General features: G+C 51.2%; 2 protein-coding genes across 2 annotated transcripts in view; one reads left to right on the top strand and one right to left on the bottom strand.

Moving 5' to 3' along the window:
* Nucleotides 1-309: 309 nt before the first annotated feature.
* MRPL21 (mitochondrial ribosomal protein L21) lies at nt 310-13,687 on the bottom strand. The gene is made up of 7 exons (XM_067295921.1): nt 13,653-13,687; nt 13,482-13,542; nt 11,067-11,152; nt 7,846-8,009; nt 6,278-6,330; nt 1,170-1,273; nt 310-456 (listed from the first exon to the last, which is right to left on the bottom strand). Exons 1-7 carry the CDS (start codon nt 13,675-13,677, stop codon nt 392-394), a joined length of 558 nt encoding a protein of 185 aa, XP_067152022.1. The 5' UTR covers nt 13,678-13,687; the 3' UTR covers nt 310-391.
* Nucleotides 13,688-13,742: 55 nt separating this feature from the next.
* The window catches only part of IGHMBP2 (immunoglobulin mu DNA binding protein 2), a 40,746-nt gene continuing 39,066 nt past the window's right edge, over nt 13,743-15,422 (top strand). Inside the window, exon 1 of the mRNA XM_067295920.1 lies at nt 13,743-13,818. Within this exon, the coding sequence (XP_067152021.1) occupies nt 13,745-13,818 (74 nt within the window). The 5' untranslated portion in view covers nt 13,743-13,744. The remainder of the gene's footprint in view (nt 13,819-15,422) is intronic.

Genomic DNA, 15,422 nt, shown 5'->3' with positions numbered 1-15,422 from the left:
CAGCCCCAGCGCAGGGAGGCTTGCAAGGACAGCAATAACTAAGCCCAACAGCAGGATGTTCCTAAGACACGTTTCTAAGATGAAAACCTGATTTCCTATAGCAGCTGGAAGCACCCGGAGAGGTGCGCGGCCGTCGGCGTGAAACAGCTTGTCAACTAGCAGCAGATCCTGGGTTGTCTAAGACTCCTTAACAAATAAACACCATCAAGGCTGAAATACTAGTTCTAACAAAAATATTTCATTTTGCTTTTTTAAATAAAGAGAGTTCCTACAGATTTCCATTTCAGACAATAACAGGAAGCCCAGAACTTTCCGATGACAAGGCGGTTTTATTTCCACGGTTGCCTCAAGCAATAATAAACCCTGAGCCACGCAACACCCAATCAATCAGTCACGACAAACTGGGGAAAATGTCTATGGTGTTTATCCGGAGGACGGCCTGTGGGTTCCTGATGACTGAAAAAGAATGAGAAGAGAGAGAAAATAAATAAATAAATAAATAAATAAAATCAGATCACAGCACAGAACTGCTGTGTACCTCTCGAGAGGCTCCCGCTGGCAAAGCCGCACGAGGCTGAGGCATGCCAAGGCGTGACAGTTTCTAGGAGGGGGAGCGCTGACAGATGCCGCCACGTTGGCAGGACAGCCACATACCATTGGTATGGCATGAGCGAGAGGTCCAGGCAGGGCTCCCATGGGAGCACGGCGGATGGGTCAAGGTTTTAATGTCCGTCCCGCTAAACTCTGTCATGCTCTTCCTCCCTCTCGGTCATATCTGAGAAGGAGCAGTGATTTGGGAATCAAAAAGTCTATTGCAGGATACCGTTAAGGCTTGTTAATATCTGCGACTACGTATCTAATATTTGAGGCTTTGGAAGAACACCATTGCTTCTCCACCCTGTATATATATATATATTTTTTTCTCCCCAAAAAGGTTTTTTGCAAAGATATCCAACCAAGGGTGCTGGACGCAGGGAATAAAGCCACTGTGCTCCGAGTACCTTGGGTCACGCCTGGGGCGGTGGGCTGGGAAAGAGGTGTTGTACCATGTGGGGTCCCAGGGGCACAGCAAATGAACGTCCCTCCCCAGGCACTGCCCTCGGGCCGTGATATGTCCATCTCCCGGACCCAGCAAAGAAGCAGGAAGCTCTGTATTCTTTTTAGCTTACTTTTCTTCCTTTGATAATTGTGTCTCTTCCAAAAGCGCATGTTAATTTTTGGCCACGACTCCGTCTTTTCGATCACGGTAGCCTCCACGCGGACAAGATCTTTCCTTAAAAAGAAAAAAAAATCCCACCTTGTAATTCTTTAAGTTCTCCTATCAAAGGGCAGGTTTCTAGGGAAGACACAAGCAATGTGTCCTGCCTTACAAAGCCCAGGTCTGCAGGAACTACTAAGTCACTGGGGAGAAGAGGGAGATCTGCCTGGTTGTTGGCTTCCCAGCACAAAAACAAAGGCCTCAAGGCGCTACGTGGATCGGCCAAGCGATGTGCTAGTCTGCAGGGCAGTACTCTGCCATACCAGGGATAAGATCAGGAACAGTCAAGGACGCAGTAGTAGTGGGAGCCTGCAGGAACTTGCAGGATTACAGCGAGATAAATTCCCCTGGCAAGTTTACATGGTTCTGTACTTTCTGCTGCGCTTATGGTAAAGTTAAACCCAACCATGGGCCTTTTTCCTGTGCTCTACTGGTCAACACAGAAGTCCTTCCTCCTTCTATAAAGCATCACGGCCAGCTGGAACAAGATCTCACCTTACTCACCTAAATAGCCCCAGCAAAGGCCGTGGAAAGAGAGCAGCTCTGCCCCACTGTTTTTAGCAGGAAGCACAGCTAATCGGCTGCCGGAGCAAGTTGCTTCTCCTCCCACACGCCTCTCTTCTGCCTCCCACTCTTGGTCTGCCCTGGTTGTTTACTCCAAATCGGAAGAGAAGATGGGGCCTCGCGGAGGATTTCACGTCCTGCTCTGTTCAAAGGGACCTCCCGGCAGCCAGGGGAGCTCAGGGATGAGGGCGAGACTACTCAAAGACTCGATTGCTTCTGGACCCTAATTCTACACATGGAAGCTCTCAGCAAGCACAAATTCCCTCCCCCCATCTCTTTCCACAAGGATGGGGTGGGAAAGACGAATATGGCCAGCGTTTCCATCACACGTGACTAAAATCACAGTTCTGCCCCCCCCATTCCCTTACCGACACAGGCAAACACGCCTCATGCCCACGCAGGTATTCTATGGCGCACGGGGAGAAGTTGTCCTACCGAAGTTAGGAAAAGAGCTCTGCCATTTTTACCTGCCAACTGAAAAACGGCAGAGCCGAAAAACAAGGTGATTTGAAGCCCGCACTGAAGGACAAGCTCCCTGGCTGCACAACAGCTCCTCTCGCAGAAACCCATCGCCTCCAGACAAGAGCCAGACTAAAGCTCTGGAAAGCGTGGTTTTAATCAACAGCCATGGTGGAGGAGGAAGAGACACTCTTTCATGTTGCATCACTGCAGAATACCATTAAAAGCTCATCAGCATGCTCGCTTCTCCACCAAGAGACATTTAAAGAACATTTTCCTGACAAATGACTCTATCTGCACTTAAAAAGGGGGTGAGGGGAAAGCCCAGCTAGTCTAACTCTTCACCGAGGTCACTAAGAGGCCAAAGGCATTGAGATGTTTACCATCTCTATTAGCATTCACCCTCTGGGGTGTAATATATAATCAGAGATTGAATCCTTAAGGGAGGAGGGAAGGACAGCCAAAGAGAACCGATATATCTGCATTTAGTGACTAATCCAAAAGAAAATAGCTGTAACATAATCTAGATGTTAGAGACCACTGGGTGACCCTGACATCCCAGCTAAGGGATGCTGCCCAGATCCGGCCCAAGGATAGGACCAAGAGCACTACTGAAATACACGGCATTGCAAAGCTAGGAAAGAAAGCAGAAAATGAATGGCACTTCAGGGGTTGGCTGTGTTTCACCACCATAATTAGGGAGCTAGAGGCTTTCTGGGTCTAACTCCCGTCCACCGGAGGCAAAGGGAAGGCTAAACTCCCACTGACTTCTCTCAGGCTTGGATTGTAAAAGCATGCAAGAAGCTTGCTAATGATGATCACATGGGAAAGCTGGAAACCAGCCAGGCCAGAAAAAAGCGACCGGGTCACTGAAATCTGTGCTGCTTTTAGGGGAGCCCGTGTTTGTAGTAGCACAGCCAAACCCTCCTTGCTCACTGCTGGGCCATGCTAGCCTTCACAGGCTTTGGGAAGTATTCAGACAAAGAGAGCAGCACTGATACAGATTTGTTGACGAGTGACCTCTCCCCATGCTGTTCGGAGATGCTGACAGCCTTGCAAGCAAATCTTTTGAAGGGTGTTTTTTTTAGATACAGTTGAATATCAAGGCAGCGGCTTCACTCCGCAAGTCAAAGTTCAGGGCTGGAGGTCCCAGCGCAAGGCTGAAGTAGGGCAGAAACCAACATGCTGCTCAAGCACAGAGGAACAGAGAAGTGCTCAGTAAAGTAGGATCTAAGACAGAATTTTTATCAAACTCTTAGGTACGACTGAAACGTCCACAAAACATTTCCCAGATGTCTGAATTATGTCAGCGGCTGAGATAGATATTCAAGCCTGCTGTTTTCAGTGGCAAAAAGTTTCACGAAAAAGCACTTCTAATAGATCTTTGAAGGAGGTAAGAAGAATTCATACTGAAATCTCATAGGTCTAAATTGGGATGAAAGCTGCTGTTAAGCAGTGAAAGCAATCCTTTGACCCCAAAAGATCAAAACTCTTAGAGATAACAACTTTGCCATCACTGACAAGCTCTCTCCTTCCCTGCAGAAGAGGCACCTGCATCTCAGCCTGTCTTTCTGGGAGGAGAACAGGTCTGCTGCATGTTGTCATGTACTTTCCCAAATCTGCAGCCACTGGAAGAATGGGCAGGTAGCCAGGAGAAAGGCTTGGGTTACACCTCTGGGTCCTTTAAAGGAAAAAATTCCCATCAGCTACGCTTCGCACCTTTGTAAATAAGCAAAACTTACTTCACTTGGGTCTAAACATTGAGGGCCTGAAATGCAAACCTGCTCGAGCCTACGTTTGCTTCTAATGACAGCTTTAAAAGCGCGCAGCAATTTCTGCATTATACAGCTAGGCATGAAGTGACTGCATACCACTTGCTACCCTAGCGCCAGCTGACCATCAGCGAGCAAGCTGCTTGAACAAAGACAAAACCCAACAAATCCCAGAGCAGAAGCCAGCCAGAAGTTCCCAGAACTGCCTTTGCCACGCAGATATGTTTTGTTGTGTTGCTGTTTTTTAAAGCTTTAAAAGGAGCGTCATCTTGGGAGGTATCCGAATGCTAGAGAAAATTAGAACATGACCATCTGTCCAAAACAGGACAAGTTCCTACCCGCCTCCAAGTTTGAACGGGGAGGGGGTGCAGCTGTAATGAACTGTCCTACGCAGACACTGGTGCAGGCATTCACTGATGTGTTTATTTTTGAAACAGAAAAAAAAACAACAGAAAAGCCTTTGTTTGCATCCAAGCTCTTATCTCTCCTCCAAAATGTTTGTGGTTTAGGCACAACTGGGAACTATGCGAAAGAATTACAGTTCACGTTGCCTCCAAAACACTGGGTTCTGCTCTCCTTTCCTCGGCTCGCACAGAAGAGCTGAGGGAGTTGGGCACGTGGGAGGTTTCCCTACAGCTCTCGGAGGGAGGACAGGACCTCCCTACCACCTTTTCTCCTCCCTTGGTCAGCCTCCTCGCGATCCTCCTCTGCCAAAGCTACTGCAGGTCAAGCTAACGCTGGCAGATGTGCAGCTCGGTCTGCCTCGCACACTTAGAGCGCTTGCAGGGATCGAGCAGCAGTTTTTCTTCTTGGCCCAGAGCTCCTGGGTCACTGCGCATATGTCAAGCCCAGCACGCAAGCAAAGCTGCAAAGAGCCATTTCAGAGCCACTAGTTGACAGTGCCTGGCCAAGGACAGTGCTCCTAAAGCACCTGAAATGACACATCTCTGTCTGCAGAACCCGGGTTTTCACTTGAGCTATGGCAAGATGATGTTTCGAAGTCCTAATAATGATTCTTCCCCTTCCTAACCTCTTCCACAAATGGAAAACCTGGCAATAACGCACAGGCTCCTATCCCAGATCTATGGACAGCACAGTTAGAAAAGCTGGCAGACCCCAAAATCCTGTGCAACACAGGGATCCCATGGTTGTTAGCAGCAGTGCAGCTGAAGCCTTATTATGAACTATGCAAACATTTTAAGAATAACTCTTAAATCCAGACAACCTGCCGGTAACAAAGAAACCGGCCAGAAGAAAAACCAACCTGAAACCACATGGTATTTCTACCGTGAATCTATAAATCACCAGAAAATACTTCTGAGATGTACAAACTCCTCTTTATCTTCCCGTCCTCCACCTCAGTGGCTGCAGTTCAAGCCAACACTGCTAAACGTGAAGTCTAGCCTGCAACCGGGCAATAGCCAGGGCTTCCAGACGCTCAGCTCTCTCGCAACCCACCTTACCTTGACTTGTATTTTGCCACTAAAACCTGTTGTTCTGGGGAAAACCACAGTTCATGACTTCGTTTTGGCTAGTGCTAAGAACTGAAACAGTAAGAGCTAGTCCACATACCGCTTCTTTTGGCAAAGGAAAGGCTGAAGAACCGGGCATATTGCTAGTTATTGGAGCAGGTCCTACAGCATTAGAACTGAGCTGGTGCCAGTGGGGTAAACTCCTGCTCCCCCAATTCTGTGATCCCTGGAGTCACGCGACCGCGAGGAAGGGAGAATTACAAACTCTAAGGAAGGATTAAGGCCTGCGGGGTTAGGACGAGGGCAAAAGAAAATGGGTTTAACAGCCCCCCCCTCCCCCCAAACAACCCTCTCCTCACTCAAACTCGGGGATAGGCAAGGATTTCTGGGTTATTCTAAGATGACCATCACTGCAATTAGGGTTAGGGAGTAAAGATGCCGAAGAGCAAGATTTACAGCCAATTTGTGCAAAGGTTACGCAATAAGAAAAAGAACCATCCCAACAGAGGTGAATATCCTACAGTTACCTTCGGAACGGGCATCGCTGCTCTATCCTGACACCGTGGTAATGGTTAGAGTTGGAAGAGGCTCGTGATTTATTGGCGATTCTTTCAAAAGCCACAGAGCTGGGAAAAGGGCTAGCGCCAATAAACTCGCAAGGTTTCTCTTCGGTTGGGAGACTGTAGGAGCCCTGGAGCTACAACTAAGTGTAAGATTTGTCTTCGATATGGTTCTTGTAGCAGACACCTTACCCCAGGAGCGGCCTTCCAATGAGCGTGAAGTCATCAGCACCAACCAGCAAAACCTGCGGAAAACAACTTAATCAGACATCACTGGTTCATCGTGCAGAAATGCAAACAATATTGTCCAAATTCTACAGTCACCATAAAGGAGCCAAACTGCTCGAAAACAGGCCTTTACACATTTCAAACATTAAATTGTTACTGGATAGGGATGGGGGGGGAAAGGCAGCTAACAGCCAAGAAACAGACTCATTAAATAGACACACTCCCAGGAGAATTTATCTCACTAAAGCACGCTTTAGAAGCCTCTTTCACACTGATCAGAACACACTGAACGTTTCTGTTCTGGGTCACCAAAAGTTGCAAAGACACGAAAAGTGATACAGGGAAGAAGGAAAATATGCCTCGTGTGGGATCTGAATGAATGGCAGCTCTTAAAATCAGTGGATTTTTATAGCATTTGCTACATATCCTCTAGCGAAACACTTTGCTCATCCTTCTCCATGAGGCCCCAAGATGGGTGATAAAGAAACGGATGGCTGGGGTGGATTCACCGCAGGTACTAGCTCTTTTCTTCAGGGCATTTCAACCACCTGCCTACGTGTAGGACCAGGCAAGGTAATAAAGAAGGTATCATCAGAAGCGGCAGCGTTTCTTATGGTCTGTCTCCTTCCCACACTAATTGTATGGCAGCAGTTAAAAGCAATACGCATACGGTCGTTAAATGTTCTGGTTTTTGCTTTAGACAGATACTTGCCAGCAAAATCCCAACAGGATTATGATCGCAGATTAGGCAAGTTTTTAAACCTTCTTTACCCTCATCTAGGTCTTTGCACTCCTAGCTGGCTGCTCCATGTGAATCACTCCCGTTGCACGCAAGGATGCAGGGGACAGCTGAAAAGCTGCCTCAAAACTGGACTTTAAAGCAACAGACAGGTAAAAAACCTGCCTGTCTCCTTAGCCATTCTGCTTGGCTTAAAACAACCAAAGATTAAGCCAGCAGAACCCCACTTCAGAGTCTTTCACTTAAGATTTGGAATAATGAGTCTCTACAAGTTCATGCTAGTTAACCAAGGCCAAGGATAAAGATATTGAATTGCATTCTGGCAATTATCTCCTAAATGTGCCGTCCCTCTCCCTCCGCCCGACACGCTCAGCCTGATAAGGATCTTGCAAAGCGCTGAGCGGTGACGGTCCCTCTGGGAGTACTCCGAGTGTTTTGGGTGTTGCAGTCTCAAGGTAAACACCATCCTTAGGTGCCGTCTCTAAAAACAACAACTGTGGTTTTTTTCTTTCGGATGAAGTCGGTACAGCAAACATCTGCCTCCTAACAGAGTCTGGCGCAACTCGTTCCAACCCTGTTCAGTGGAAATCACAATCATATTATCACTAACAGGGTAACTGAACCTGGAACAAAATTAAGGCCAAGCAAATAGCTGGAGTAAGAATGGGAGATCCAACAGAAGCTCTTCAGGACTTTTCAAAAACCGGTCATTGCTTTTGCCTCAAGAAACGTTTGCAGACAACTTGTTCTGCCCCCCACACAGCATGGGGGCTGTGGAACCAAGGCACGTTACCTTTTCCATCCGGATTCGGTCCCCGCATTCAGCCTCCAGCACGTTGTCCATCATAATCAAGTCTTCGCTGGTTACTTTCCACTGCTTGCTGGCAAAGTGGACCACGGCGAAGAGCCGCCCATACTGCCCAGTCGCGATCATCTCGTTCACCTTTTGTACCACCTCTGTTGGCAAACAGTGGGGAGGGAATCAGCGGGAGGGGAGAAACAGCAAGGTGTGAAAAGCTGTTCAAGACTAATTCAGCCACACTGCTCTCCCACAAAACCTGGCAGCATCTTGGAATCCTTGAGCAAAGCTCAAGGACTATGTTGTTTCCTACACACGGAGCGAGCCTCCTTTCCTGCAAACCTATGACCCATTTGGACATTAGTTGCTGGCAAAGCCTTACCTAAGCACACACCTAATGTAGATACTGGGCTCCCCAACCTATTTCTCAGGCATCCTGAAATGCCCCGTGTCGCAAACAGAAAGCGTTCCAGAAGAGAGGGCCTGTTCGTGCATCAGGAAGGGAGCTCTCCTTAATTTCCCAGCAATATACAGAAGACACAGGCCTCCGGATACTTTGTAAGGTATCCGGGAACACCAGGAAGAGTTCTGCAAAGTACGCAGGAATAAGGACATATTAACAAAGCCTGCACTGAGAACTTGTACCTGCTGCACAGTAGAGCTCTTCCTGTACGTGCATACACACAGAGCTGGTGCCAGAGGCAGTACAAATCCCTGGGATGAGGCACCACACACGCATCAAACTCAGTTTTCTGTGGTCGCTTTTCTGTGCAGTCAGGCCAAAACCAGTCTTTACAGGAACATCGAAAGGTTTGGCTTCATGAGTGCCTTTCCCCTGCCAAATTGCAGCTTTCCACCCCCTCGAGTTGTTCAGAAAAAGAGTAACTTTGTAACTGGAAAAGTAGATTTTCTTCATTGTCCTCAAAAGCGTCTGAATCATTTTTTCTTGGAATGTAAACAAAATATAATACCCATTTGGGACAGACAAGAATTTAGCAGTCGGGCAAATCAAACCCAGCCCTTACAGGAACACCCTAAAAGCGTCCCAACAGACACAAACTATTCAAGGTTAAGAACAACCGAAAACCAGAGGTTAGAACAGAAACTATTTTGCAACATGGCAGTTGCTCCGGTTCCCACTACAACAAGAAGCAGAGCTTCTGTGTTGTTAGAATTGCTATCGAGGAAGAAAAGACAACCGGGTGCTCTTCTCTGACACAGAGTGGTCCACCACAAAAGGTCCAGAGAAGAACCATGATCTCCTTCTCTTTGTTATGCCCTCAACTGCACAACAGGATACAATAAAAGAAATTTCTTCTAGCTCGAAACCACTGGTCCACTTGTATCAGTAGCCCGGGGGTAAACGTTTCAAAACAGCATGCCAATCAGCACTCGGAACGCTCACAGCTCCCACTAAAGTCAGTGGGATTTGTGGATATCCCAGATCTCTAATTCAAGCTACTTAGTGGCCTATTCACACAGCCACACATGAAAACGCTGGCCTACAATTTTCTCTTAGCCAGAAACATGCAGAATCACGCTTTAAACAAGGGTTATTTCCGTGTCAAATTTCAATTGTCCACCCGTAGGACTATAACAGGAAAAAGTATATTTTCTTCACTGTAGCTAGGACCTAAAATCGTTGGTAACTCTTCCAAATATCTCTAGTGACAGGACACAGCAACTGATATTACCATCTGATTGTCAGTATGGCTTGTACCTCAGCACCCCATGGAGCGAACCCACTGAAAATATTTATGGCTGTTTCTACAGCCAGCAGGACAAGATAATGCAGAATTCAAAACGCTCTAGATGTTGTGAGTTTAAGACAGCCATAAAACCACTCTGACTTTGTTTTGGATAAGCACAGTCAGAACACAACGACGCAAGCTCGTAAACAGCAGAGGGTTACAAGGCATGTAAACCACAGTGGCCCAAAGATCCTGCGACAGTCAGCCAGAGGAATGCAGCATCCTGTTCACCACAGGGCTCAGTAAACCAAAATGAGCACTTTATGGTTCACCGGGTCACAGATGCTCTGGGACAGGACACCCATTCATCACTTGAGCAACCCCAAAAGCACAGAGGGGACAAAAAGCAGGATGAAAAGCAGCCAGAGAGGAGACCTGGAGCAGGAGACGCTCTGCAGAACGCATCACTCACACAGTTACTAACGCGCTTCAGCTACGTGACAGGAGACTATCTGCAAAAAGGTGGACACGGCTTAGCCCTGCTCTTCTCACTGTTCCTCGCACGAGAACTTCTCTCCTTCACTTCCTGGGTCTCTTCAGCCCAAGGCAGGGAAGCTTTTCCAAGATGTCCCAGAGGCTAGCGCAAAGAGACAGCGAGGCAGCCTGTTAACAAACACAGGAGCTCGTTCCCTGCGCGAAGCAGGCAGAACTGCTAATTGCTACCCCCACGGCAACTGTAAAAGAAAGTCACCCGCTGGGGCTCATTACTGCCGATGTCCAAGACGCATCCTGTACCGGCGGCAGCTTCCCCACTACCGTCCCTAGCACGGTCTGGATGACAACGGCCCCACCTGGGCAATATGAGACTAGACACGTACGCTGTCTCGGCATTTGATTTTCACACCTCCATCTGCCAGGGGAAACCGCCTGATAACAAATGGAAGACTGACATATCTTGATCAGGCCAAGCAACGTGAATGGCTGCTACACAGCTACGTGCGCTTCACTTGCTGACGGCTGTGCGGTCCACGAGCTTCTCAGGTTGCGTTCAACTGTCCTGCTGACTTGGGGTGGGGACAAGAATACGTCCGCTAGCGCTGCGTCACGCTTCCCACCCGCCTGTTGCTGTACGCCACACCTCTGCAGCTCTGCGATGTGCCCATCGCTCAACTGCCTCAGCCAGCTGTAGCATTTTGGTTTACGCGTAAAACCAATATTGCTTCCTCCTCGCCAAAAGGCACATTTCATTGCTTAGGTCGCAACATATCACATCAGGTAAGACTCCCCTGGGAGCGCTGCAACCTGGCAAGCTGTCACAAACTACGGAGACATCACATTCTACCCAAATCTCCAACACCAGTAGCTGGAGCACGAATCCAGTAACACTAAAACACGTCAGAAACGAGACAAAAACGCAAAGAACAAACAGCAGCTCCAATCATCGAAGACACTGATTTACGCCCAGTCAGGCCACCAAGGACAATACCGGACTATGAGTCTTCGCTTGGAGACTTGAGACCTTACCTGCATGATACTTTGCTTCTTCTAGCGGATCTGGCAGTTTCACTTCAGGCCATGGTGGTGAGGATAGAGATGTTTTGGCAACAAGTCTGTAAACGATAAGGTAAGATTCACTTGTAACAAACAGATATTGTGAAGAGATACAAAACACGGAGAGTAGAGAAGGTAGAAGAAGTTGGAGACAAAGTAGAAAGCCTGAGTGCTTTTCCCCTGTGGGGGCAGAAGTTGTACAGGAGACTTAATGGTTTGGCTGCATGAAAGATTCAACCCCAAACGGCGTCAGGCCAGAAAGCAATTTCCCCACAGACCACGTCTGACTTTGCAGCAGCTCACGAGCAAGGTGAGGTACCAGCCTGAAGTACGGTGGACAGAGGGTGGCAGGCAAAGCAAAAGCAATGATCCACCTCCCCTAGGACTTGCTCCAGGTGAGGATGCTGGATACGGCAAAGTCCCCAGACCTTCCTCCCAAAACCTGACAAAAGCACTCCAGCGGCACAGGAAACACCGCACAAGTGACGAAGCTGCAGCCTGCCTCAGAAGCCTGTTCGAGCACGCGCGGAAAACGCTTGTTCTCATTTCCGAGCTAAACCTGCAGATGCTCTACCAGAACACGCAGTTGCTGCTCCCAGGGCATAACGTCATTTAGGTCCACCACGAATCGCAGCAAGCTTTAAGCAAAAGACTGAGTTTTAGACAAGGGGCTCTTGGTAAGTTTTTCCAGGCACATTTACAAGTTACCTCCATCGCAGCTGAGAGGCTGAACACGCGAATGCTCCTCAGTCAACTCCAGCGCAAAGTACAAAGCCTTGGACTTATCAAAGAGAGGGAAGCATCTGGGAGGAGACCTGCCTTTGATGGGGAAGAAGCACTGAGAAGCATTCTTATATCAGCCTCAAGGGCTACGCATGAGTGAGTCACACACATCCTTTTTCCCCCCCCCCTTTGTTTTTAAAAGATCTTCACTGTTAAATAGATAGTTTAGAGAGGGTCCTGAGACCACAGCTGGGTTCTTTGCAGGAGACTTTGAAGCTGCTCATCCTCTGACACTTACAGGTGCATTCCCCGAATGGCAATTTCAACAGCTTCTGTCACCTCCGGTGCAATTCAGCATTCAATACACTAAATATTCATCCCCAAAGCCTCTTCTGTGCCACTACCGTGTCTGTCTCCAGACAACACCACCGCGCTGGACAGGGACTGGAGGAGGGCTCTGGCAGGACTTGTTTGACCCTCGCCTACCTTAGTTCTGGTGGACCACGAAAGGGAGCGGGACTTTGCACTATCTCACACCCAACCAACCAGGCCAGCACAAAGTTCCTCCTAACGACTGACTTCACTAATGTGCCAGCACATTCAAAAGGGGCATATTCAACCCTAAACCTTCCTTCAAGGTCTCGTCTTCCAGCTGTGACACAAAATCCCTGTAATAACGTCTCCTTTCGAAGCGCTCTGGGACTGTACTGCAAAAGCCTCTCCCATTTCAAGGCTTCACATCAGTCCCTGAGGATCCTCCTGGGGACCAGCCCAGCCCTGCACCGTTTTGGGCTGGCACTAAGCACCACAGGCAGGTCGCTTTAGTATCATTCATCGACACGCTCACAGCTGAACGACAATTAACTCCACTCAAGTGTGCCACGGGGTGTTAATTCAAAAATGAAACACTATGTGAAACTCACAGTTTGAGGCTGCGTGGAAAAAAAGGCAAACGGAGCTTTGCAGTAACAGGCAGTTTTTCCGAGATCTCTAGGACAAGCAGCAACAACAAGGAGGACCAGAGGCAACTGTTTACATCCCTGTCTTAGAGACAGCTACAAAAACTAGTGATTTGTTCCCAAAGCGACACAGCGGGGGGGGGGGGGGGGGGGAAGCACCACCCTAACCAGAAGAGTACTTTGAACGGGCAGCGTTTTCACCAGAACAGTGACCCACGTTTCAGGGCGCAGGGAAAGGGGGCACGAGGCACGTATGACAGGCTTTAGAGATATCCCGAGAGATGCCTTAACGCACTAAGGGTCACGACTGAAACGCATCGGCTCATAGCTCCCTGTTGAGCCAGAAGCAGTGATGGAAGGGTTAGGTTTAGGTTTTAGGTAAGAAGACTTCGGTTTAGGCGAGCGAAGGGAGATTCAGGCTGGCTCTAGAGGAGCTGGGCAGAAAGGTATCGGCTTCTGGCATGCGAAGAGAAAGGCACTGCTCAGTAACCACCGTCTCCACCGCGACGGGAAGTTAAGGAGCTCCTGGGGGCTAAGATCCACATTTCCCACAAATAATGCAGCGCAAGGCGCATGAAACCTTTGGGAAGGAACAGGAGACTCCGCGGGCGGGGGCTGAAACCCGCCGGGCCGGGCCAGGCGGGGAAGGCGCCGCACAGGCCGCGGCAGCGGGGCCTCTGCCCGGGAAGGCGCCGCTGGACGTTACCCGTGCTGCGGGACCTGGCTCTGGGAGCTGCGGTGCCGAACAGCGAGCCGAAACCAGGACGCTACAGGGGGAGAGAAAGAAAGAGAAAGGGGGGGGGGAAAAGGGGGTTAAAACCAAGCGCCGCCCGGGGGGCCCCGGCCCCCCACCCCCCGCCCGCCCCGCCGCGCTCACCCGCCGCCCGCCGCGCCGCCGCCATGGCCGCGACCCGGAAGCGGAAGTGGAGGGAGGGGAAGGGGCGGGGAAGGGGGAGGGGGCCGGCGGCCATGGCGGCGGCGGCGGCGCGGCGGCACCTGGAGCTGCTGCAGGAGGAGCGCGAGGCCGAGCTCGCCCAGAGCAGGTACCGCCCGGCCGGGGCCTCCGTGCGGGAGCCCGCCGCGCTCCTCCCGGGGGGCTGCCGGCGCCAGTGGGGAACCTGCGGCACCGGCCCCTATAGGGCCTGCTGTCACCTATGAGTGACCCTGGCAGACCGGCCCCTCTAGGGCCTGCTGTCCCCTATGGGGAACCCTGGCAGACCGGCCCCTCTAGGGCCTGCTGTCACCTATGGGGAACCCTGGCAGACCGGCCCCTCTAGGGCCTGCTGTCACCTATGGGGAACCCTGGGGGACCAGCCCCTCTAGGGCCTGCTGTCACCTATGGGGAACCCTGGGGGACCAGCCCCTCTAGGGCCTGCTGTCACCTATGGGGAACCCTGGCAGACCGGCCCCTCTAGGGCCTGCTGTCACCTATGGGAGACCCTGGCGGCCCAGCCCCTATAGGGCCTTCTGTCACCTATGGGAGACCCTTGGCGGACCAGCTCCTATAGGGCCTTCTGTCGCCTATGGGGAACCCTGGCAGACCAGCCCCTCTAGGGCCTGCTGTCACCTATGGGAGACCCTGGCAGACCGGCCCCTCTAGGGCCTTCTGTCACCAATGGGAACCCTGGCAGACCGGCCCCCCTAGGGCCTGCTGTCACCTATGGGAGACCGTGGCGGACCAGCTCTTATAGGGCCTGCTGTCACCTATGGGGAACCCTGGCGGACCAGCCCCTATAGGGCCTGCTGTCACCTATGGGGAACCCTGGCAGACCGGCCCCTCTAGGGCCTGCTGTCACCAATGGGAACCCTGGCAGACTGGCCCCTCTAGGGCCTGCTGTCACCTATGGGAGACCCTGGTGGCCTGGCCCCTCTAGGGCCTGCTGTCACCTATGGGAGACCCTGGCGGACCAGCTCTTATAGGGCCTGCTGTCACCTATGGGGAACCCTGGCAGACCGGCCCCTCTAGGGCCTGCTGTCACCAATGGGAACCCTGGCAGACTGGCCCCTCTAGGGCCTGCTGTCACCTATGGGAGACCCTGGTGGCCTGGCCCCTCTAGGGCCTGCTGTCACCTATGGGAGACCCTGGCGGACCAGCTCTTATAGGGCCTGCTGTCACCTATGGGAGACCCTGGGGGACCAGCCCCTCTAGGGCCTGCTGTCACCTATGGGGAACCCTGGTGGCCTGGCCCCTCTAGGGCCTGCTGTCACCTATGAGTGACCCTGGCAGACCGGCCCCTCTAGGGCCTGCTGTCACCTATGGGGAACCCTGGCAGACCGGCCCCTCTAGGGCCTGCTGTCACCTATGGGAGACCCTGGTGGACCAGCTCCTATAGGGCCTGCTGTCACCTATGGGAGACCCTGGCAGACCGGCCCCTCTAGGGCCTGCTGTCACCTATGGGAGACCCTGGCAGACCGGCCCCTATAGGGCCTGCTGTCACCTATGGGAGACCCTGGCAGACCGGCCCCTCTAGGGCCTGCTGTCACCTATGGGGAACCCTGGGGGACCAGCCCCTCTAGGGCCTGCTGTCACCTATGGGAGACCCTGGTGGACCAGCTCCTATAGGGCCTGCTGTCACCTATGGGAGACCCTGGCAGACCGGCCCCTCTAGGGCCTGCTGTCACCTATGGGAGACCCTGGCAGACCGGC

The sequence above is a fragment of the Apteryx mantelli genome, chromosome 4, assembly GCF_036417845.1.
Source record: "Apteryx mantelli isolate bAptMan1 chromosome 4, bAptMan1.hap1, whole genome shotgun sequence".
Classification (NCBI taxonomy): Eukaryota; Metazoa; Chordata; class Aves; order Apterygiformes; family Apterygidae; genus Apteryx; species Apteryx mantelli.
Note: the sequence above shows the minus strand (reverse complement) of the source record. Positions and strands in the feature narration are given on the sequence as shown.

Excerpts from the sequence above, each read along its gene's own strand:
- MRPL21 (XM_067295921.1), bottom strand. The coding sequence starts at position 13,677 with ATGGCGGCGGCGCGGCGGGCGGCGG. Across the intron at positions 13,543-13,652 it reads GGCGGCGCGGCGGGCGGCGG|CGTCCTGGTTTCGGCTCGCT; the intron begins GTGAGCGCGGCG and ends CTCCCCCTGTAG. Across the intron at positions 6,331-7,845 it reads ACCGAATCCGGATGGAAAAG|GTTTTGCTGGTTGGTGCTGA; the intron begins GTAACGTGCCTT and ends TGTTTTCCGCAG.